This window comes from Leguminivora glycinivorella, chromosome 1 (assembly GCF_023078275.1).
Source record: "Leguminivora glycinivorella isolate SPB_JAAS2020 chromosome 1, LegGlyc_1.1, whole genome shotgun sequence".
Classification (NCBI taxonomy): Eukaryota; Metazoa; Arthropoda; class Insecta; order Lepidoptera; family Tortricidae; genus Leguminivora; species Leguminivora glycinivorella.
Genome location: NC_062971.1, coordinates 23,511,419 through 23,536,051, shown reverse-complemented (window position 1 = coordinate 23,536,051; position 24,633 = coordinate 23,511,419). Strand labels below are relative to the sequence as shown.

Below are 24,633 nucleotides of genomic sequence, written 5' to 3'. Positions count from 1 at the left end.
ATTAATAATATTTACTGTGACTTTGAATCAATTCTATTCTTCAATTTAAAAACGGAGCGATGTAACAGTTAAAAAGAAAAACATACAGTAATAGTATTAATTATCTTATTTACATCCACCTCCACAGTGACATAACTCTGTACATTTGAGCTGGCATTTGATACAATTGCACCTGAAACTGCAAGATTTAAGGCACCGGCAGCTTATCAATTCTAGGCATGCTTGAGCAGCCATCGTACCGTAGGTATTTGGGTCCACAGTGGCAAACAAGCTTCGTGTTCCTTCTGCAAACCCCATTCTTATAGACAAGGGAGATTTTGAGGCATTGTCCCCAAACATAAACCGCCTGTAATACTGACCAGGTATGTTGTTTGAGAGCAGCATTTGTAGGAGGGAAATTTTAAATTTTCGGCACTCATTTAGCGCCTCGCAGGGGTATGATGTTAAAAATAATCATTCATAAAAACATGTAAGTTCTGGAAGAGTCTATCTCTTGAATATCGTTACCTTACCTGTCATACATTGCAATCACAAATTTTTGAATTTCAGAGTTTGCATCTTCCCGTCTATACAGTACTTCAAGCCGCTGTGTGATATTTTGATACGCCTTCCATTTCTCGAAAGCGGTATTTTGCCACCTCCGTTAAAAGATGAGGTTGACTCACATCTGGTAAAGGAATTAAACAGTGGCAAAACATGTGTATTTCAGGTCCTGAAATAAGAAAAGTATTCAAGTATTCAAGTCTGTATGTAAAATAAAGAGTCAAACTATTGATCTTGGTACTAATAAGTCCGTTACCTAAACATGAAGCCATAGTGTGACATGCCAGATATTGGTGATCTCGCACTGTTCCTATGTGTACCCAAAGTTCTTTTAATAGGCCTTCTAGCTTTGGAACACAAGATGTGGCTTATCTTTATCTTATCTTATCTTAAATCTGCGGGGGCCCTTACGGATACACTTCGACCCATCGGGATCTTTTGTGCAATTACCCCCTACGATCCTAAGATCCTTCAGCTATTCAGGAGCTTCTCGACCATTTCCACGTATCGGATGATGAGGCTCATGGGTAGCTCTCTGAAGTCCTTCGGTGCCAGGTAGCCTGCCCCGAAGTACTTCATTCTTTGTCTGGCGAGGGCGTGACATTCACACATTAAATGTCTGACGGTCTCTTCCTCTTCGCCACACATGCGACAATCAGTGTTGTCGGCGTGTCCCATCTTGGCCAAAATTCCTTTGACCCCGTAATGGCCTGTGAACACCCCCGTTATAATTTGGAGGTGTCTTTTGCCTAGCTTCCCTAGCTTTTTGCTCCATCCAGAGTCTACCCTCTGCATAAAGAGCTTTGAGTGCTTCAGACCAACCAGGGCATCCCACTCTTTTTGTGACTAGCCTTTGTTTGGTCTTTCATAGCCGTTCTAATGGTTCCTTGTGAAAGGCCCACATAAGGTTCCGGACCTATGAAGTTGTCTTCAGATGTGGCTAGTATAACGACATCTGTGTCGACTGTTCTTAACATTATTTTGGAGTGCCTTTTCAGCACAGGATATGCTGGAATTGAATACTTTTCTAGCACATGTTTTGACATTTTTTTATTCCTTTAGCGGATGTTGCACCACCTCGTCTTTTAACGGAAGAGGCAAAAAACCGCATTTGAGACATGGAAGGCGTATAAAAAAATCTCACAATGTGACTGGAATGTATGACAGGTAATAATGACATTTAAGAGATAGACTCACCCAGAACATACATGTTTTTATTATATCATACCCCTACGAGGCGCTAAATGAGTTCCGAAAGTTTTTGTTTACAGAAAAGGACAGACAATTTTAAAATTTTCCTCCTACAGATGCTGCTCTCAAACAACATACCTGGTCAGTGTTACATACGGTTTATGTTTGGGGACAGTGCCTCAAAATCTCCCTTATCCATCAGAATGGGGTTGGCAGAAGGAACACGAAGCTTGTTTGCCACTGTGGATCCAAATACCTATGGTACGATGGCTGCTCAAGTAGCCTAATAGAATTGATAAGATGCCGGTGCCTTAAATCTTGCAGTTTCAGGTGCAAATGTATCAAATGCCAGCTCAAATGTACAGAGTTATGTCACTGTGGGGGTGGATGTAAATAAGATAATTAATTCTATTACTGCATGTTTTTCTTTTTACCTGTTACCTCGCTTCGTTTTTAAATTGAAGAGGATTCAAAGTCACAGTAAGTATTAATATTATAAAGGCAAAAGTTGGTGAGCATACTGTGTTAATTTGTTAGTTTTTCACGCCCAAGTGGCTTAACATTAAGGTCCGACCGAGATCTCGGTCCCGGTCTCGGTCTCGGCATTCTCGGCCGAAAATCGGGCCGAGATCTCGGTCTCGGTTCTCGGCCGAAATGGGCCGAGATTCTCGGCAAAACCGAGACTGCGGTTTTCAGTTTGTTACATACATCGCCCGTTTGGTATCCCGATTTTAGTGATTTTGGTAGGGTCTTTATCGACATTTTAAGCCAAAAACAAACAAATACCTAGGTATAATTCATAAAAGAGTGTAAAATATTTACGACAACTTGATGTGTGTGGAAGAAAACGACGACGCGAAAAATCAAAGCAGCAGGTTAGAATAATACCTACCTTACATGATAGAAATGGTGAATTACGGAAAATCGGACGAAATTTTGAGCTTTGTGGATGATATTTTGAGTTTTTTTTAGTAAGTATGGGTTTTCCATAGTCATGTTTTTGATATACATACATACAGTTTTGGAAATAATCGCTATCAAAAAAAAATAGTTCGTGTCCCTTAACTTTGAATCGTGTGCCTAAAAATACGTCAAAATCAAAGTGAAGCTTAGTAAAGACTTTAAAGGAAAACCTGGAAAACTACCCGTAGAAAACACGATTCGACGACCTGTTTTATGATTTCTTGCAAAAAGTCACAAAAAATCAGGGTATTAAACGCGCGTGTAAAACCTCTGAAATTGCATGCCTCTATATAGGCTATGGCGACTGCTTACCACCGGGCGAGCCGTATAGTTGTTTTTGTCACTAACGTAGTCTATTTTGCTACGGTAGATAGGTAAGGAGTGCGGGTAGGTTTGGGTAGTTACGGAACCAAACACTAAGCAGGGCCCAACATACTCTTGGTTTCCTGGTTAATAGGCGAATTTCGATTATGAAAACATTTTTTTTGTAAAAATGGCATATTTTTTACTGTTTTACAAATTCTCGGTCTCGGTCTCGGTCTCGGCCGAGAATCAAATTGAATCTCGGTCTCGGTCTCGTTCTCGGCCGAGACAAAAATATCGTTCTCGGTCGGACCTTACTTAACATATAATGATAAAGTTAAGTATGAAGGAGGTACGATACACCCTAAGTTAACTCATCGCCTCTTCATCATCGTGGGCAACACTCGGGGCGCAGTATAATGCTGCGCTGGCGAACGTTGCAGTACTATCATTTTTTTTTGCATCAAATATAATACATTTTGTAATTAAAGTTTATGTTTTTAGATTACTCATAAAATGTACTTTTTAACAGTTTTTTTTTTAAAACAAGTTTAGTACAAAAATATGGAAATATGAGGATTTGTTTACATTTCGTGGCTACTAAAAATTCATTATATTAAATATTGCGCTATATTTTGCTATGGAACCCTAAAAAATTAGTACTGGGAATAAATTGAGCATTATCTAGTTACATAAATAAGTCACCAAAATTAACTTAAAAGTTCAAACTAATCGGCCAGATTTTGTTTTCTGAGCACCGGGAGCTCCATACTTTGACCCCCCCTCCCCCCCTTCGGACACGGAATTCAAAGTGGCTACCGGTCTTATTTGACTCAGGAGGACGTGTATAATACCCATACCAAACGCCAATGCTGTACTCAAAAATATATACCTCTCCATACAAGCATGCCCAATAGAGAACGGACTATGTAGCTTGAACACGCGTCAAAATTCAGACATAAGAATGAACTCTTACCCCAAAACACATGGTTCGAAATTAATGCTTATAGGCAAATTCCTCGGATAGGCGACCTTCGCGTCCTTGATTACTTGCGCGAAGCCTTCCCAGCACTGCAGCACTATCTCGTCAATCTGTGAGAGAGCTGGCGTCGCCCCGCACACTACTAGTATGTACACATCTGCCAGCAGTTTGCAAGTTACAGCTCGGAATGCCACCTGGTATAAGAACAGAGCTATAAAGCGAGGTGGTTTCCCAGAATCATTCTTAGATTTGGGTTAAAACAAACTCAACTACAAGTGCTTGCGGAACAGATCCAGCACCAAATATTTAGTAACCGCGACGTCGGATATGAGTATGACCCCGCTTGGGCAACAATAGTTATTTGTTTTACAAGGGAGCAAAGTTGTTGTTTAACCGCACGTGCTAATATTGATGCCCGATGCGAAAGATTCCAATATTAAATAGTGGAATCTTGAGCATTGTGAAGGTTAAACAAACTTTGGCACCGAGTGAAACACAATTTTTTTCACCACACCAACAGTAGGTACCAACACGTACAAAATACTGGCTATAAAACATCAAACTAAATCAAATCCATCAGTTTATTCAATATTTAGGTATGACTCAAAATCATCATTTATAGGCCGGCCAGCTTTAGACATCAAGTTAAAATTTGTACTTTGCACTCTTGTGGATAAAATGCAAGTCTGCTGTTTTCGAATAGCAAAGTGAGTCTTTATCAGTGGGTGTGGTGAAAAATATGTGATAGTGTTTAGTAAATCATTAGTTGCGTCTGCGAATGCACATCCTAGAGTTTCTCAATGGTATCGTGATTTCGTGAGCTACTTATAAATTTTGTAATATGATGTGGGTAAGTTTCTAGTTTAGTCCTGGTTGTTCTTTAGACGGAACAGTGGGGTGGACCAACCATAGAACTCAATTATGTGTTTACTGACGCCGAATTTTTTTTATTTATTTATTTATTTATTTATTGTACTCAGAATTACAAAACATAACTTAAATACAATGCTCCACAAAACTACAATTAGTTTGACTGTGGAGTCGTTTCAGTCTCTTTTATACAGTTTTCTTATTAAATATAGTTAAATATACAAATTAATATATATAACTTCTAAATGTGTTATGTACTTAGTTTGAAGTAGGCAGGATCGCTTATTATAGAGTATCAAAGAGATGTTTTTTTAAGAGCCTTTTAAAAGTACTTTTTTTGGATTCCAGTACTATATCCCCGGGCAAAGAGTTCAAGAGATAAGGTATTCGTTTTTGAAGCGTTCTGTCGCCATAATAATTTGACACTCTGGGTACTACATATTTGCCCGCGGATATCGAACAAAGTGTAACTTGAGAAATAAAAGATAATCTATACTTGCATTAGGGCTTATCTGCGGCAAATAAACAGGAGTTTCTCTCAACGGAGCTCCATCTTGCGTGGCAGCCAGCAACAGTAGCAATCTCGCCTCCCGCGGATCCAATTCACCGAAGTCCGAACTGGTGGCTACCAAGTGGCCGTGGATGCTGAGGCAGGCCCAGCGACCGGTCACGCTCTCTGCGTAGTTGTCTAATGCTTGCTGAAATCCATACTAATATTATAAATGCGAAAGTAACTCTGTCTGTCTGTCTGTCTGTTACGCTTTCCCGCTTAAACCACGCAACCGATTTTGATGAAATTTGGAACAGACAATCTTTAGACCCTGAGACAGAACATAGGCTACTTTTTATTTCGAAAAGAAGGGATGAAGGGGTTGAAAAAGAGGTTGAAAGTTTGTATGGGATTTCTTAATTTTAAAAGATAAAACCATGAAACTTTATATTTTAGCACTTGATAAGAAATCATTAAACATATATTTAAAGTCACATACAGGTCGAACGCGATTAATTAACATTATTTTTACCTTTAAAATAAACATGGTGGGAAATAAACATTAACTAAAAGCGGGTAGATTATATTTATTTGTCTACCCCGAACATTTATATAAATTAATATCGGGTAGTTTTGTGTTGTTTACATCTCCGGTGACATTTTGCTGGGACGTCAGTCTTCCGCGACCACGGCCAGTGCAACCTGGCCGAAACGTTGGGAAAAAAGGTAAAAATAATGTTAATTAATCGCGTTCGACCTGTATGTGACTTTAAATATGTGTACAAAGCGCGAGAACTTAAAGTGTTATATCATTAAACATCTTCATAAGGGATAGGGATAGGGATAGGGATAGCGATAGGGATAGCGATAGGGAAAGCGATAGCGATAGCGATACGGATACGGATACGGATAATATGGGTATCGTTAGCGGGATACGGATAATCGGTCGGCGGTCTCTTACAATCAATGTGCTCTAAGACGATCGTTGTTTGCTTGCTTGAAGATTACGTTTGCGATAAGTATAAGCAAAATGTAAAAAATTGTAAGGGATAATAGAAAAAACTTATTATGTCAAAAATTACAGTTAAATCAACCTATCTCAAAAACTATAAGAGATACTTTGATCAAACCAAAAATCGTTGAAAGAGTTAATTAGCATGCATCACCTCTATTTTTTTTAGAATTTTATACCCCGTAGTTATAAAAATAGAGGGGGGGGGACATACTTTTTACGACTTTGAGAGCTGATATCTCAAAAACCGTTCACTTTAAGAAAAATGTTTTTTAGAAAACTTTATATCATTTTAAAAGACCTTTCCATTGATACCCCACACGGGTATGTACATCGAAAAAAAAATTTTCATCCCTCAGTTACATGTATGGGGGGCCCCACCCCCAATTCTTTTTTTTACTATTTAGTGTCATAATTTTGTAGCGGTTCATACAACACATATTCCCATCAAATTTCATCACTGTAGTACTTATAGTTTCCGAGTAAATCGGCTGTGACAGACGGACAGACGGACAGACGGACAGACGGACAGACGGACATGACGAAACTATAAGGGTTCCGTTTTTGCCATTTTGGCTACGGAACCCTAAAAAGTACTTTTTACCCACCGATCATAGTGTCGAAATACGGGCTATGTGGGATGTTTATAAAGGTTTCCCCAGCGTATATAGAATTACCTACGCTGTGGTCGATGTGTAATATTTCTACAATCATTGCAAGCAAAAGTATTATGTGCAATCGAAATAATCGCAGATAAATATACCTACAGAGAAACCTACGGATCCAAATGAAAATCTTAATGAATACTTTTATTACGCGGGCGAAGCCGCGGGTAAAAGCTAGTGAGTATATATACACTGGTTTATCGGTATTCTCTTCAGAGGTGGCTAACTCAGACGGTTAAAAGTTATAGACGTTGATTTAGTATTTGAATATTTGCAACATTGCGATATGACCAAAGGATATCATTTCCATTGCTAGTTTAATTGATTACCATTTACCATAAGGACGAAATTTGCTATTATCTATATAAATAATCTGTCAGCGTCAGCGTGTCCTTATGGCGAGTGACAATGTTCAGGAAATAGTGTCGCAATTAGAACAATAATAGATCCACCATCATATCCAGAAAAGTGACATGAATATTTACACTGGCATGCAATAACAGTAACTTAATAGTGCTTGTCTGCTTGGCCAAACATGTAATTATTGGAAAATTGGGTTAATTAATGATGTATTCATGCATTTTTATTAGCAACTAATAAAGCAGATTTCTGAGTTTTTCATGTTCTTTTGACAATAAATTTCAGAATCCAAAAATAAATCACCAAATATAAACAAGTTTAAGAAGAAAGCTTTAAGCAAACCCTATAACAGAGGAAGAATCAGTAGGTACCTAATAGAAATTAGTAGATCCCAGTCCTTTTACCCAACTCCAGTGCCATAACCAAAATGTATATTTTCACCTGCAGTTGATGAGCTTGAGGGCACAATATACTCTGAATCAAATCCAACACTAATGTAGGATGAGGACTAATCACCGCTTCAGGATCTAGAGATTCCAGTAGATAGTCTAGAATTGGGTAGCACTGTCGCAAGTCTCTCTTAATCTGGTCAATGTTCTTAAAGCTTTCTACCTCTTTCTTACCAATGCTGAATATCATTAGATTATGGACAGTGGACAGAAGGAGCTCCAAGTCACACTCTAAGCCACCTGTTGCTATTCCAATTAGTGTGACACTGAAATTTAAAATAGGTCTATCTTAGATTTAGATAAAATCACAGACATAAGTAAGTAATATTAAAAAGAGTAGATTACACCTTGATCTGCAGTAATATGTCAAAAATGTATTACTTTGTACTACTGTTGGCGACACAAGCATTGCTCATTGACCAATTCTAAGTGGTCTCATTATATACTCATTCAATATTTTGAAAAACAAATCGCACCCTTAGAATTGTAGTGACCTAATCCAAAAAAGCATTTTTTTGGGAATCGTTAAATAAAGATTGCCGAGTTCATAAACTCCGTAGAAAAGGACAGATTACTGTGGTTTAATCAAGCTACAGTCACTAATAGTCGATTTAAATTAAAGATGACTTATTACTTTACAAGGTTTTACCTAGAAACAATAAAAAATATTGTATTTACTATTTTATTTATTTATTTTTTTAATCAGCATCAATTTTAGGTCTATATTGGATGGAAGTTTTTTTATTTTAAAAGACCTATTTCTACTTAGGTCTTTATATTTCTAAATAATAACTCATACATATCGTTACATTTCAAGTTAAGTCAGTATAATAATGACATTACAATTGATTCAAGGGACACTTTCCATTTCATAAAGTAGTATAACAGTAGCTGGACATGATTTATTATTAAACAAAAAGATGGCTTGAACAATCGTAACAAACAAATGAAATATGCTTCTAAAATTTGTAAAAAAAACAAAAACTAACAGATATTCTGTAAATAATACTGAACTGAATTGTGTAAACAATTAATAAGTAATTACTTATAAGCAATTACATAATATAGTTTATAGGATATAACGAGATCACAAAAGTATTTATGTACTATTATATTCTAATCAAAATAAATTTAATGCTCAGAGCAAACAACAACCGCTAACAAAAAAACAAAATCCTTATCAATAAAAAAAAATTGTAACAAGATCCTTTTGCCTATTCTAATACAGGTAAATGGTTGTATATTGCATTATTAAAAAAGAGATCACATAGGCAATTAGGCAGTAGTAAATAGGCACTTTAGTTATGTTCATTCTCATCTTAAACTTTAGGTAGGCTTACAGACTAGAGAATAGAACTAAAAAAATCAGCATAATAACTAGGTATCAAGTGTTGTTTAATGAGATCGCTTAAGTCTTTCTTCTTATGTTCACTCAATTCCTGTTTTTGAGAAAACGCTTTTACGAGGTCTATTTCCTCAGGTCCAGGCATTTTCTTTCGTTTGTTTCTGATATTCATCTTAGTAAACTCGTTTTGGCTGTACGAAGTTTTAAAGTAAATCACAAACTTTTCGGTCTTACAAAATTTCAGAACCTTGACATCGTTCCACGTCACAACATTTTTATGTTCATCTTCATTGTAATTATAACCCCATTTTTCTTGCAATTTTTTCAAATCAACGAAGAAGTCATAAGTCAGCTCCATTACATGAAAAGGTTTACCAGTTTTACGAGAGTTTTTTATTAATGTAACATACTGGTAGGGCGTGTATATTGGTCCAGACTTTTTATTTCTTTTAATTTCCTTTTCAATTAGACTGTGGACATTATCCCCCTCGTTTTGTGTGTGTCCTTTTATTAGAAATTTATGTGTAATTGTGTGAATGTTCTCAAAACAAGTTACTGCATAGGAATACAATGACGCGATAAACTTATTTTTATTTTGTCCACAACAATTATCAGAGTAAAATATCACATTGAGTTTTTTGTTTGGGTTTTGGTCATTTAATCGTTTGAGGTAATCTAAAACACATGATCCAATCTCATTGGCCCCCCTTTTACCCTGCACTTCATCCCAGAAATAGGAATACACATCATCGTATGCCCCAATTACCTGTTCACCGGTTCTACCATTGGAAGCTTGCTTTGGGTCTGCTTTTTTTAACATTTGTACTATAGTGAAATTAAGGCAATTAAGTTTAGACTTGTAAAAGAAAGCAGATGTATCACCTGTAGGGCATTGTAGGACAGCCTGTAAATCATAAACCGCACAAAAATTTGTTTCGTCTATGTTTTGACGATCTAGCCGCTTTTCATATCGACACAATTCTTTTTCATTAATGTGATCTTCATACTTTTGCTTGATGCTTAATTTATATTGGGGGGTTCCTAGTTCATATTCCATACAAAGGCTGCATCTGTCTTTTTTTGGTTGGAAAAATCCGATATTAAAATCTTTACTAAATATGTCATAATATAACCAATACTCACAAGTAGGTTTGTCTTTCTCTGTCTGAAATTTAACAAAATCTCTCCAAAGATCTGCTATAGTTTTCTCGCCGCTTATAAACTCTCTGTGAGTACTATCAGACTCATTATCAAGCGGGATAGGCTCACTGCCCTCTGTAACATATTCTCTGGATGTCGAACCTCTCAAAAAATGAGATTCTATTCTAGGAATGGACTCAATGTGTTGTTTTATTTGTTCAATGAGAACTGGATCCGTAGGTTTTCTTGACGTGTGCTTGCCTCTGTTGTCCGTACTGATGAAACCATTTGGGTCAGTTTTTTGTTTCACGGTTCTGATTTGACGATCGCTTATTCCGAGCGTGTTAATATAAAAGGGCTTACAAACACGAATTTTACTACTGTTTACTTTAAAGTAAAATGCATGATTTGGTAATCTAGGCTTTTCGGCATTCGAATATTGGTACTGTGGTTTAATCTCCATCATGCAAGATCGTATATAAGACCTTTGTAAATCCACATCACCTATAGACCAATAACTGTCAAACAAGGACTGTCTTTCAGAATCATTAACATTTTCGAAACACTTACGTTTACAATTACACGCACCTTTGATGGTACGGGCAGGAACTTCCTTTTTTGTAATGGACGAGACGTAAGATTTACCTGTATTTCTCAATCTTTTTGCTACATTATGCTTCCATCTTGACGGATCTCTGGCACGTTTCCTGGAAGGTCTTGTTTCTTCTGCAACAGGCTCATCGTTGTCTCTGGATGCCCTGGAACTTGATCTAGAAGAAGAGCTAGAACTGGGGCAAGAATCCGATATACGTACATTCTCTGTACGATTAGACTTGTGAACATTGTAAGTCGGGTCTGAGTCGCTTAAATCAACATCGCTTTCATCAGAATTAAGAGGTGATTGATGATAATTCTTTGTAGGTCTTCTGCTTACATTTTCTCCTGTACATTTAGATGTTGACGGCCCATCTACGATAGAATACGAGTTTGAATTACTCTTGCGAGAAGAGCTCTTGGACACGGAGGATGTCGATGATGATCTACTTGAAGAAGAGGAGGAACTGGTAGACGAAGCGCTGCTAGACGATGATGAACGGCTGGTTCGTGGCGTATTATTTCGTAAAATGTCCTGCTGAGACGATGTTATTGTTGATTGAATTGGTTTCTGACCAATATCCACGATTTTATTTTGAACGTTTATCTGTAACGCAAAGATAACATGATAAAGTTCAAACAAATTTCCGCCAGAGCATAAATTCTAAAAAAATAAATGACCTATACATAATTTAATAATATAACTTGAAGTTACAAACTCACCTCATTACTGTTGTTTGTTAGAAACATTTTTGGCCCAACATATGGAATGGATTTTTCCGGAGAGTCTATTATTGAACAGCTATGTGATGATTTGTTTTCATTGTCGAGATCATTCTGAAATATAAATAATAAATTACTTAAAAACAAATTTCATACAAGAAAAAAAACATTGTACCACAAGCTCTCTTTTGATCGTTTTTGTATTTTATAAATAATTAATAAATGACATTTACTTCTTTGTCCGTACTATCCGCTAATGGTAGTTCTGCTTCAGCAACGTTATTCTGAAAACAAGTCACATTTAGGTATTAAAGTTGTAAGTAAAAATGAAGAATTAAAACAAACATTTCCCTTGTTAACCAATACATACATTTTTAATATCAGATACATTGTTTTTTTCCAACACAAATTCTTGTCCTCGCGGCGAGAAATTTGTTGTCTACTAATATCGTCAACCTGCAAAAACATAGATGATCAGACCAAGTACGTGTGGGTAGATAATTGTTAAAATTAAGTTAGGTATGTTAATCAAAATTATATCCAACCTCACCTTGTTATTACTTATTTTTAGTTTATCTAAGATGTAATCCGCTCTTCTTTTCATTTTTTATAGGTAGTTGTATCCTTTGGCTGTATCTAGAATTAAAATTAAAATATACGTATTATTAAGCGGAACACGCTTACGGAAAATGGCACTTAGCATTTATTTTGAACACTTAACTCGTATTACAAAAAGACCCATTTATAAATGTAATGACAGATAATAATATTTACAAAAACACATGTCTTAAATGGTCACCAAGGATATGCTTACTATTATTACAAAAAAGACGTAATCTTGAAAAAGTCCTTAGAAAAATGGAATCCTTATTTTAATAAAGACTTTTTCATTATTGGGTCTTCAAATCGAAATAATTTTTAATTACAGACTGACCTAATGCCAAATAAGTCTTACAGTAAGAAATTTATTTTGGTTTTAAATGGACTTAATATGAATTATGTCATTATTGTATTAAAAATAGAACCATTAGCTTACCTTAGTTTTTGGTATTAAACCGACCCAATCAGTTTTAAGTCGCCACAAAACCTAACAATTAACGACCTGCTCTCAACACTATCGGCACATTACTGCTTGCGTCTCGCTCAAACCGAATATGGCGCGGGGTTGGAGGGAGGGGAAAAGAGACCGAACTCTAAGTCTGACCCTTTCTAAGCTGTATTGGACCGCTTTTGTATTAAGGTTCGATGGGATTCGTCATGTTAGGACGTTTTTTGAGTATAACTAAAAATCTCGAAATTTTGGATTAGGTCACTACAATTCTAAGGGTGCGAAATATCCACAACTTACCTCTTGCTATATTCCTTCCACAAAATATTTCCATTGTCTACTTGAGTGTCAACCATTGACAAATTATGACATTTGCTGAACATGTTGATCCCATGCAGAGATGCTATTGTTGAGAATTGAATCTATAGAAAATAAGTTTACGAAATATTAATATTTCAGATTATTAGAGGTTTATTACAAATACAACTCTGCTGACTCTGTAAATGGAGTAGAGTCATGCATTATTTTAGATTCTACACAGCTCTATTTTTAGGGTTCCGTAGTCAACTAGGAACCATTATAGTTTCGCCATGTCTGTCCGTCCGTCCGTCCGTCCACGGATAATCTCAGTGACCGTTAGCACTAGAAAGCTGAAATTTGGTACCAATATGTATATCAATCACGCTGAGAAAGTGCGAAAATAAAAAGTGGAAAAAATATTTTGTTAGGGTACCCCCTACATGTAAAGTGGGGACTATTTTTTTGTTTATTTCAACTCCAACATGTTATATATTATTGGATAGGTTAGGTATTTAAAAATTAATAGGGGACTACTAAAATTGAACCATATGTTTAAAAAATATGAAAAAAATCACAAAAGTAGAACTATAGTTCTACTTTTGTGATTTGACTTTCTAGGAAAACTGTTTTGAACTTGATAGGTTGAGTAGTTTTTGAGAAAAATACGGGAAACTACGAAACCCTACACTGAGCGTGGCCCGACACGCTCTTGGCCTGTTTTTTCATCCCCTTGATGAAATTATATTTGATGTCTGTGTGTGTCACTTATTTTAGTTTCACTCTTAGCTTAGTTCATGAAGTCAGGGACCCACTGAAAATCAGCACCTCGGCTTGCCATGGCAATATGCTAATATGCTGAGTGGGCTCCTATTTTAAATCTTGATTGTGTTGTATTTATTTATGTTACATTTGTCCAAAATGTTGTTAAATAAAGAATAGTCGATTATACTATAAACTTTATTTGACACACTTATTTCTTCAACAATATAAACAATTATTCAATTATCAATTTAAAGATATTATTTGCTATTCTGTGCAGGTGAAAATGAATGTTGAAGGAAACTAGCACATATGTACAGGTTAGAATGGACAAAAGAGCTTGTATATAGCATTATCTAATAGATTACCCAGATTCAATTTTATCTTACATAAAAGTCTAAGTAAGAAATTATGAAAAAGTCAGTAAGGTATAAGATAGTAAGTGTGATAGTGAAGATATTCCTGAGTTGACCTGAGTGACAACACCCTCTCAAGATAATAATGTTAGACAAACATATTAAAATTACATCAGATAAGTACTAAAATAAACAACGGATAACTAACGTTTTCGCTGTTCCCTCGTTTCCTTGAAAATATGGGTACGCCGCTTTCTGTAGCCACGGCTATAACCGAGACAGACATTTTTGAAACTGGGTAAGTTCGATCGTTTTTAGAAAATGTATTAATTATAATTCAATAATTCTGAATTTAACGTGGAGTTTAGTTTATCATGAAAACAAAATTTTTACAACTCTGTAAATCTAACATCCAAACAAAACTAAACATTTGACATTGACACTTCACTTGACATTCGTGACAATGACATTATCGGCAACGAATAATATTTATGATACTGTTTTAAACGACTAAAATCTGTTAGACTGACGATATACTAAATATAGTCCCAGACCAGGACACACATCTGTTACAGTTGATCTTTGAATTTTATACTACTCTTTGATTTGCACTGATTTGCACTAATTGCTATACTTAGCAAACCCACTTTATACATGTGGCATTTATTGTGGCTCGTACATTACGATACAAGTGCGTAAAAAAGGAAGTTCGAAACGAGAGGCGATAAATTAAAACACGACCGAAGGGAGTGTTTTAAATCGACACGAGTTACGAATTTCCTTTTCGCACGTGTATCGTACGACGTTTTTCAGTACAGATGAGCCTCCGAAGTTTCGACCTGGCATATAATAAGGTTTAAGGTTTAAGATCATTTAATCTCATTAAGAATTTTACAATTCACTTTACGAGATAAAACATTAATAACTTAAAACATTGTTATGAATTATGATTATGAGTGCAGGTAGTAAATTATAAGTAATAAAAGGGTACTTGAACAAAAGTCCTCATTGCCCGCATAATGAACCACTTCTCGCACTAGTGCGTGAAAAAAACACCATCTGTACTGAAAAATAATTTTGAATACCAATTCTTAACCTAATACGGATCTTTCAGCACCATCTAGTCCTTTTAAGTAGGTAGGTATGTTGCACTTGAATTAAGTAATTATGATTTGAAGTTTTGAGAGGTATACCTACAAAAACAATAACATCACAAATGTATTGATGATAACTCAGTATCACGGACGTTTTCTTCATCTGATGATTTTGTGGTTTCTGTAACAAAAGATAACAATGTTATCAAATGACAAGATTTAGATGACCGTCTATAATATGTCAATTTAAAGCTCTATAATAATATAATTTCTACAAAAACAAATTAGGAGATCTTTGAAGTCAAGGACTACAGGAAAAACTAAATCTAAATCGGTTCATCCGTTCGGGAACTACGATGCCACAGACAGACACACACACACAGACAGACAGACACACACACAGACAGACATGGATAAATTTTTTATTATTTATAATTTATTTTCAGCACTTATTTTACTACTTTTAATGGTTTTATTCATTATTATTTATAGATAACGCTGTTAACTATCTCTTAACTTTTACCGAAATTCGTTAAAGTGAGAGTCACACTGATAGATAACAATCGATATGATATTATGATATTCGTTGCAGTTTAAAAAAATAAAATTTTGAAAAAACCCCCGACCGCGACATATAGTAGACCGTTGGAACATGGCTAAGAACACTCCCGACTAACTCAGCTTTCAGACAAAAAAAAAAACAATCTAAATCGGTTCATCCGGTCGGGAGTTACGATGCCACAGACAGGCACACACACACACACACACACACACACACACACACACACACACACACACACACACACAGACAGACAAACAGACAGACAGACAGACGGACAGACAGACACACAGACAGACAGACTCGTCAAACTTATAACACCCATACGTAGTATCTTCTTAGTAGTTTGTGTAACACCCCGTCATTTTTGCGTCGGGGGCAGTCGGAGGTTAAAAAATACTGCGATCAACTTTTACTAGCCAGACTCGTTTCAAAGGTCTTGTACGCCCATCTGTTGTCGCTTTTATAGTTTTATAAACGTGATTGACATTGTCAATGTCACTATAGATTGTCATTGGAATGTTTGCCGCGCTTTTACGAGTAATTTAATAAGTAATGTAATGTCGATATTGTTAATTTGTTATTAAGTAAATTAAATACATACTATTATAAATTACAACAGAAACTTGGTTCCATTAACAGAGTGTAAGGCGGAGAAATAAAACTTAAGGCAAAGTCTACTATAATATTGTGTGTTTTGGAATATTTTGATTAACTCAATAAGTGTATTTTCATTCGATGACAATCTGTATTGTAAATTTTCAAAATGAAGTCAAAACTAGCTACAAAACTTACCGTCTTTGGTCAATAACCTAGGCCCGGCCAGGGCAATGAAAATGGCTCCCATAGGAGCTGAAATGACGACGCTAAGGACGCTGACTGTCAAAAGTGCCTTAGCAAAGATCAACTCCTGAGGATCGCCAGAACTATTTCCACTATTTATTAGGTCTAATGCTGCAGGTCCAAGTGCTGCCTGAAATAAAATGGTAATTATTTGATTGAGTTTTTAACAAATCAATTCTGTGCTTAGTTGCTCATTAGGTTAGTGCTTAGTGAATGTTGTTAACATGAGATAAAATATAAGCAATCAAGCGCAGAGTTGCTTAGTATGTGGTCCGAAGTCATAAGACTGAAGTATTTTCATTTTATACTTACTAAGCTAAAATTATAGTTGCTTATTCAAAAATGGTAAGTATATAATTTACTATTAAATAACTTTACCTTATTATTTTATTTTTTTGGTTTTTTAATCTATTCTAATGTCTAGTAGGTAGTAGTTATGTACCTAGGTTGAGATTGCTGCGCCCTTGCAGGGTTCATATCATGTACCTACCTGATTGACCAAGACTATGTAATATGTATACATTAAATGCTTATGACTTATGACTTACTGTGCCACCTACAATCTTTTTTGCCTTGCCCTGAGGTTGACTGGTAAAGAATGCCTCATGTCATAAAACACCTTTTTTATATTTAGTTTTTCTTTTTTTGTGCAATAAAGCTTAAATAAATAAATTAAAGGAACATGACACTTGCCTGTACAGTAGCCTTTGCCATCCATGCTAAACCAATGAATAGTTTCTCCTTTATGTTTAGCCCACAGCCGAAGCTCACTAGGAGTGTGGAGATTATTCGCAGGACTAGACAGATTATCAGGCAGACTGCTCCCATGGCTACCACTTGTGGGTCCAAGGCACTTATCTGAAAGTAGGTAAGAGTTTAACAATTATATTTTTTTGATATATTGCATAATTTGGTTGATCTATTGAAATTGTTGCCTCAGTACTCAGCAGCATATCACATATTACATCTGTAGAGCCTATTGTGCCAGGGTTAAACTCCTTGCTTCCTTGAATGTTGCATTGAGATATCAATTTATTGTTGTCAACTCTGATCTTACAGTTTACTTTCATATTTACAAATAAAACTATTGATATGTATTAACGGGTTTTTGCACATTGTAAATTGTGGCGTAGGCGAGAGGCTGGCAACCTGTCACTGCAATGTCACAATTTTCGATTTCTTTTAACCCCTTTTTGCCAAGAATGGTACTGAAACTTAGTAGTTCATGTGCTCTGCTTACCCCTTTATGGGATACAGGCGTGATTATATGTATGTATTTGTATGTATGTAATTTTTCTTCAGTCACCCGTTGACCGCAAACACTATAAAGTGTTCGAAACGTCGAGATGAATTGTAAATTCATTAATATGTATATGCGACATAATCCGTTTCCATAGTTTTATTTCATAGTAACTGTCGCGGTAACCGAAGACAAGTTCATATTTACAGTTTACGTGATAACTTGCGTTACATTTAGAACGCAAAGTTGTCAAACAAAGGTTATTTGTGGCTTAATTCATACTTAAATATCTTTTTTTGCTGGTGCACCATTTAATACAGTTAAATCTCATTAAACTAAAGTGGAAATTATTGGAAACATAACCATTTTCTGGCCTCAGTACACTAAAATGAGGTAGTAACTTTCGTTACTGAAATTGGACATGGGTTTTTAAAGCATCATTTAAATACGATTTTTTTATTTCCATATTGGTTTACGAATTTTCTTGTAACTTAAATCGTGTCAGTCAAGAGTACAGGTATGTTTATGTAGCAAAAAGGAATCTTAATATTTTTCAATTATGAAAATAAACATGCAAAACATTGGTAAATTGCGTTTCAAGAAATCAGTAACTTTTGTTACGTCCGAATGAAACGTATTTTTTTTTTATAGTTAGTAATCGAAATATGAAGTAAAAGTTACAGAAGTAAAAAAATACAGGATTCCTTGATTTTTAGGGATATGAGGGAAGATTATATTATTTCCCCCAAAGAAGATATTCAATTTTTAATTAATTTTTAGATTTTTTGAATATTATGTTATTTGAGTATTTTTCTAAAAATGTCAGCTACTTTTTATAATTAGAAAAATCCCTTGAATATAATGTGAGTCTTAATTAGTTCAGTTTACGCACGTATCTTAAAAAGCACGCATTTTAAACTTAAAAAAAATTGCTTACTTAGTTAAACTCAGTTTAATAAAAAAAAAATCGGTTCATGTAGGGTCTAGAGCCAAAGAACATTACCCCATAACCAGATTTTAAAAATTCTGACCTCAAAAAATTAATTTTTTTCGCTCTCTGCCATGGAATTACCCTTTATGCAAATTCTTACCAAATGAGCTAGAATGAATGTCTAAATGTATTTGTTGAAAAAAAAAAAAATAGGTAGGTACCTAGCTGATGGATGCTCTATATTTATATAAAAGCGCATTATTGCAGGGTCCATATTATGCACCTAATTACAATTATGTAATATGTATGCAATAAATGCTTATGAGTTATAGGTAGGTAGGTAGTGCATTATAGAAAAATCAGAATACGTAGGACTAGTTTTTTTTCTGGAGTATGTTTTTTTTCTAAAGTACGAAATCTCAAAATTTGCAAACTAGTTAATACTTTTATACGGTTTTTTAGACTTAATGTTAACTATTAAACGAATTGAATCAAATAACCTTAATTTCTGGTCTTATAAAAGTAACATTTACGAAATCTGTAGTTGGTAGTTATTATCACTATTTACTGTTGGCAACACCACCGCCTCTCCACGCTACACGCAGCATCGGGAATTCCCCAATAAACGTTTGTATACTGAATGTTAATTGAATTAAAATGTACGTTATTGTTATTGAAACACGTTACAACTCACGAAAAACCATTAGTGTCGTATTATTTGTTCATCTGAAAAAAAAAACATATTTAGAAAAAAAACCAGGGTGCTCGGTTTTTTTTCATGTTTTTTTTCACAATTCTGAAAAAAAAAAACATTTGGTTTTTTTTCTATTTACAACCCTACGTAGGACTATGGCATACGTGTGTAACCTATATGTCGTATATATGTTGCAATTTACGAGTTGAGGAGCAATTAAATCATGATTTTTATTTTGCCCTATATAAATAAACTTCGATTTAGCACATCTACCTGATAATAATGTCTATAAAATATAGCTATCCTTCCTGCATTTGGGGCCTTCTTACAATTCTGTGTGTGTTCTAGACTGTAGTTCTAAAAATCAGAATGGTTATAGGGTTATATGAGGGGTGAAAACGAAACCCTTTGCCCTCTGTCTGTCTGATGGCTGTATCTCAAAAGTGTATCGCAAGCCTTTTGATAGCGTGGCGAAAGCCATTAGTGGAAGGCGACAATCCATTTAGTCCCATAGATTCAGAGGGCGAATTTTTTGTAAAAGTCGATCGTAACAGATCCACACCTCCAACAAAATGCAAGTTGTCTCTTAATGGCAGGAGCCATAGGTGAGAGGTTATAATCCATTTAAGGTATCGTATTGAAGTTCATTCTACGGTTAATTGTTGATGATAGGTATGTACTTACCGTTATTTGAGCTCCAGTAAATGCGAAGAGTATTGGCTCGAAGAAGATCCATAAAATTCTAAATATATTGCTTACTGGGTTCTTGTTAACTGGCCAACCTTGCTTTTCCCAGAAATACGCTGCAATAAATCCAGAAGAGACGATTGCTAATGGACCTGGAACAAGTGTAACAACATACCTCTCACATTAGTAGATCATACAATACCTAACTTTAATTTTGCCAGTCACTCAAGTAAAAGAAGTACTTAAAAACTGGCCGGTAAAAAAAAACTACGTACCTGAACCGCTCCATCCAATAAGACTTGATATAAATAACGAAAACAGCCCGCCCAGAAACAAGGCTAGAAATCTTAAAGGAACCACGTAAGCGTCTCCTTTTTCCGGGATAACGGAAGTCATGGCACCCCACAAAGACCCGAGCAATACGCCAGAAACAATGGATAACGGGCCCTGAAAGAATATCACGGTATTAAAAATTGAGATTTATGAGGTAATTGACTATCAGATATATGGGATTAAAGTATGAAATTTAAGAACCTTTATGATGTTCCAAGTAACAGAGCCCGTTGAAAACATTGCATTAAGTATAATGGAGAAAACAGCTACGCTGACCGAGTCGTCAATAGCAGCAGCCGCAAGCAGCAAAGTCGGTATACCCTTAGCGACTCCGTATCCTTCATCCTTTAATCGGAACAGGCATGGAACTACCACGGCTGGAGACACTGAAGCTATCATAGAGCCAAGAAGGAAACCTGAAACACAAACATAGGCTTTTTATGTAAGTATAATCGATTAAGTTCTAAAACTTTTGTCCGAGAGATTCTCGCTTGCAACTGCCAAGGAAATCATTATGATTACTTACCCCAAATCCACGGTAATGCTAGAAGGTAGTGTGTAGTAATGGCGATACATAAGCACTCGACTAGCCAAGGTAAAAGGCCAAGTTGAAGAACAGCTGCGTAATGCTTCCGAAGGACTTTGGCATCCAAACCGAGCCCAGCTCGCGTTAGTATGATAACCAGAGCGACTTTCCTAAAACAGTATTAAAAGTAAACTGAAAGGTACGCATGGATTATCAAAAATTTGTAATAAAACTTAACTAACCGCAAATCCTGGTTAAGTTTTCTATAATTATCGGTCATATGTACAAGCCCGGCATTTTGAAAAATGATCCCCGTCAGCAACATTCCTATAAGTGCCGGCAATGTGGTAATTTTCAGCCACAACCACCCGATTAAGTACGCCGCGACGACTAGCAGTGTCATGCTGAGAATTTCTCCATTTAAACTTACCGGTTGCCCTATTTCTGCGTATAATATTCCCCATGACAAAAGAACTGAAAAGAACAATTTATCATTAAAAGTCAATCATAGTTATTACCTACAAATCAACAGGTATCATAAATCAAGTAAATTAGGTAGGTTCATCGATTTCTTCTAAATTATAGGCAATTTAATAAACTATCAAACAAAGAGTGGAAAGGGCGAAATTAAATTTCCGCCCAGTAAATACGTAAAAAAGTAAAAGTATTGTTTAAAATACCTACTTACAGAACATAATAATTAAAAGCTGCTGTGTACTTTGCCTATAAGTGGAGAAAATGGGGAACGGAAAGACCCTTCTCCACCATGCAGGTTCCCATGATGCCGTTTGGTGTTCTTGGTGACATCGTAGGCAGAATTTTTGCCACCACCTTGTAAAAGACAAATTCCATTCCTATTATTGACATTAAGGTACTTGTCTAGATTATGATTTATTCGATACATGTCTCTAATAACTTAATAAGAAAAGTTAAGAATATCAAACTTACTTATCATAGGATATTCGATGAGTCTGACAATCTGCACCTGGTAAAGTAAAAAGTATTTTTATTTAAATTAAAATATGGAGCTTTCCTTAGAAAAGGTTTCTTAAGCTTCATTTGTAATATAAACCTTATTTTATCGTCATTACTACTCGATTTTCAAATGGAAACGTCCTTATCCTCCTTGTCCTCTTGGGGCATAAGTACCCTCATGTGATTTATATTATTTATTAATAATATAATGTTTTGAATCAGCAGATTTGAATTCAGTAACTAAGAGAAAAAACATAAGAAAAATACCTGTGGTTATATTAGTCATGGTGATCACTTCCTAAAATTCTGTCAAGAACTATTTATCAACCTTGAAGCGCCAAATTCAATATGTATACAATTTATAGCTATAAATGCTTGTATTCCCTTGTATTCACTACACAATCTTAACAACTATGCTCGACGATAATCGTAATACTACTGAGTATACCTAGGTATAAATAGTAGTCTAAGTGATAACACGTGAAAAACTATATTTGTTTTCAGAGTGCGCGGCTATTGCTAACATATTACTAGTATTGTTTGCGATACATGCTTGCCGAGAGGCCGCTAAGTCAAAAGTCAACAAGATAGATTTGTTGATATCTACAGACCTCGTGACGGTCATTCATGAAAATAATTGCAGTCGCGTACACAATGATTGTTAAGAAGTTAAATATTGCGGAATGTTGTGTTAGATTTTGTTAGATAATTTTGAAAATATACGAAATACCTATTTTGATCAGATAAATTAACTTTTTAACAAAAAATAAAACCGCCTTCAAAAAAAGCGTGTTACAAAATACGGAGAAACTAAAAAGCCAAAAATAATAAACCTTCGAATTCAGATTTCTTATCGGATTGCAATAATCTAAACATCCAAATTATAAACAAATCAATTATTTTTGTAGTCGGTACCAGACCTGTTTGTCGCCTTGCTATTTCCTGTTTGCCCCACCCAACCATACGCAGGCTGGCCCCGACTCCAAAAATAATTGATTTGTTTATAATTTGGATGTTTAGATTATTGCAATCCGATAAGAAATCTGAATTCGAAGGTTTATTATTTTTGGCTTTTTAGTTTCTCCGTATTTTGTAACACGCTTTTTTTGAAGGCGGTTTTATTTTTTGTTAAAAAGTTAATTTATTTGTTGATTTTTAGTGGTTCCTAGTGATATTATATGTATCAGTCCGAATATATGTACAGTAGTGAAAGAATTATCCTTTAACTCCTAACCATTGAGGAGTTGACCTTCCATCATCAGCTCAGCCACATAAAATTATTACCATCAGGCGTAAATACTGGTGTACCTTTGAAAAATACACTAATAAAAACATTACATGTGCCTATAACATTTGAAGAGTTCCCTCGATTTCTCCAAGATCCCATCATCAGACCCCGACTTGGTGCCAATGGGACCATCTCGGGGTTACACCCGTTCGATCAAAAAAAAAATTTTGAAAATCGGTCCACGATTCTCGGAGATATCGAGTAACATACATACAAAAAAAAAAAAAAAATAATTCAGTCGAATTGAGAACCTCTTCCTTTTTTGAAGTCGGTTAAAAAATTATAAAAACTAAAGAGTGAGATTTTTCTTATAAATATATCCGTTTTCACTCTCGAATTGAAATAGCTAGTTAGCCGCTCACAAGATCCCCGTCCAAAAACATAATTTCGATAGCCAAATTTGGCGTACCCGATTTTTCTCGAAAGCGATACCTACCAAATATTGTCTATTAGTTTCACTGATGTTAGATATCAAAATTAAATTGAAGGCTACATATTGCTTGGTTATCTTGAAAACTATCCAACATATACTCGTAGGTACCTATCTAAAAAATCAACTAAATAAAACTTGTAGCAAATTAAATCAGCTTTCATTCTTTAATAGTTAAACAGTTTCCCAGATATAAGAGGATACCTAAACATGGGACCTTCAATCAAAGTTCCCATTTCTCCTGCGGGAACTACGATGAATGAACATAAAATGAACAAAAATACAGTGGAAAACTATTACTTACTAGTAATAGTTAACTAGTTTTCTATATCGGAAACGTTCGTAGTTATCATGCCATTTCAGCCAACATTAGTACTTCATGTATTATGAGACTGACTGCAATAGGATGACGCATTCGTGCGTCGACCGTTTCCGTGAAAATACGATGGAAAGACATTTTGCACTTCTTCTGATTCGGCACTTGAAGACACAAAAGTCCGCATAAATATTATGTAGTTACGGCGAGCAGCGAATTACTATACTGTATTGATTATTTTTGACCCTTTACGCTGCCCTGTAGGTTAATTTGTAATTCGATTAAAGGTTACAAACAAATATTGGGGTTTCATTTTGACTTAATATACCTATTTAGCCGCAGAACTTATATCAATCACCTCATAACAAATGAATAAAAAAAAAATTGATAAACATAACCTAAAAATACGTTCACAGTAATGTTTACATTAAATAATTCCATGTTACCTGCTTCTTTTTCGGCAAGAAATGGGCTCTTTGCACTCATCGTTTTGTATGAAAATATAAATTAATTTGGAAAATACTACTACCATGTAAAGAAATATAGTATGCAGAAATGATTGTTTTCTCAAGCCATGACGCACTCTGTTACTATTCACAGAACTTGGAGTTTCGTAATTTAGTT

The 24,633-nt window shown here is 35.3% G+C and overlaps 4 protein-coding genes across 6 annotated transcripts in view; 1 reads left to right on the top strand and 3 right to left on the bottom strand.

Annotated features, from left to right (window-relative positions):
* The window catches only part of LOC125227321 (protein fuzzy homolog), a 22,439-nt gene extending 7,136 nt beyond the window's left edge, over positions 1-15,303 (bottom strand). The window contains exons 1-5 of one of the 2 annotated variants that reach the window (XM_048131618.1): positions 15,291-15,303; positions 12,979-13,100; positions 7,821-8,094; positions 5,353-5,550; positions 3,977-4,176 (exon numbers count right to left, since the gene is read on the bottom strand). In XM_048131618.1, coding sequence (XP_047987575.1) covers positions 3,977-4,176; positions 5,353-5,550; positions 7,821-8,094; positions 12,979-13,061 — 755 coding nt within the window. In that variant the 5' untranslated portion in view covers positions 13,062-13,100; positions 15,291-15,303. Of the gene's footprint in view, positions 1-3,976; positions 4,177-5,352; positions 5,551-7,820; positions 8,095-12,978; positions 13,101-14,301; positions 14,531-15,290 lie in introns of those variants that run through there. The other variant, XM_048131610.1, reaches the window with a different exon arrangement.
* Positions 10,619-11,691, bottom strand: LOC125227360 (osteocalcin 2-like). The gene is made up of 3 exons (XM_048131661.1): positions 11,631-11,691; positions 11,248-11,514; positions 10,619-11,083 (listed from the first exon to the last, which is right to left on the bottom strand). Exons 1-3 carry the CDS (start codon positions 11,655-11,657, stop codon positions 11,051-11,053), a joined length of 327 nt encoding a protein of 108 aa, XP_047987618.1. The 5' UTR covers positions 11,658-11,691; the 3' UTR covers positions 10,619-11,050.
* LOC125227312 (sodium/hydrogen exchanger 9B2-like) lies at positions 14,928-24,633 on the bottom strand. The gene is made up of 11 exons (XM_048131599.1): positions 24,456-24,633; positions 21,949-21,985; positions 21,689-21,831; positions 21,243-21,474; positions 21,001-21,170; positions 20,676-20,890; positions 20,417-20,588; positions 20,139-20,293; positions 17,283-17,447; positions 16,542-16,719; positions 14,928-15,368 (listed from the first exon to the last, which is right to left on the bottom strand). The coding sequence occupies exons 1-11, from the start codon at positions 24,493-24,495 to the stop codon at positions 15,304-15,306; spliced, it is 1,572 nt and encodes a 523-aa protein (XP_047987556.1). The 5' UTR covers positions 24,496-24,633; the 3' UTR covers positions 14,928-15,303.
* The window catches only part of LOC125227336 (lipase member H-B), a 57,453-nt gene continuing 49,413 nt past the window's right edge, over positions 16,594-24,633 (top strand). The window contains exons 1-2 of one of the 2 annotated variants that reach the window (XM_048131642.1): positions 16,594-16,732; positions 17,343-17,457. Coding sequence is in view for 1 of the 2 variants with exons in the window: in XM_048131637.1 (XP_047987594.1) it covers position 17,453 (1 nt within the window). In the remaining variant the exon portion in view is untranslated. Of the gene's footprint in view, positions 16,733-17,342; positions 17,458-24,633 lie in introns of those variants that run through there. The other variant, XM_048131637.1, reaches the window with a different exon arrangement.

Excerpts from the sequence above, each read along its gene's own strand:
- LOC125227360 (XM_048131661.1), bottom strand. The coding sequence starts at position 11,657 with ATGTTTCTAACAAACAACAGTAATGAG. Across the intron at positions 11,515-11,630 it reads TAACAAACAACAGTAATGAG|ATAAACGTTCAAAATAAAAT; the intron begins GTGAGTTTGTAA and ends TTTGCGTTACAG. Across the intron at positions 11,084-11,247 it reads CTAAATGTACAGGAGAAAAT|ATCAAGTTCCAGGGCATCCA; the intron begins GTAAGCAGAAGA and ends CTCTTCTTCTAG.
- LOC125227312 (XM_048131599.1), bottom strand. The coding sequence starts at position 24,495 with ATGAGTGCAAAGAGCCCATTTCTTGCCGAAAAAGAAGCAG. Across the intron at positions 21,832-21,948 it reads CATCGAATATCCTATGATAA|GTGGTGGCAAAAATTCTGCC; the intron begins GTAAGTTTGATA and ends GTCTTTTACAAG. Across the intron at positions 15,369-16,541 it reads TAGGTTATTGACCAAAGACG|AAACCACAAAATCATCAGAT; the intron begins GTAAGTTTTGTA and ends CTTTTGTTACAG.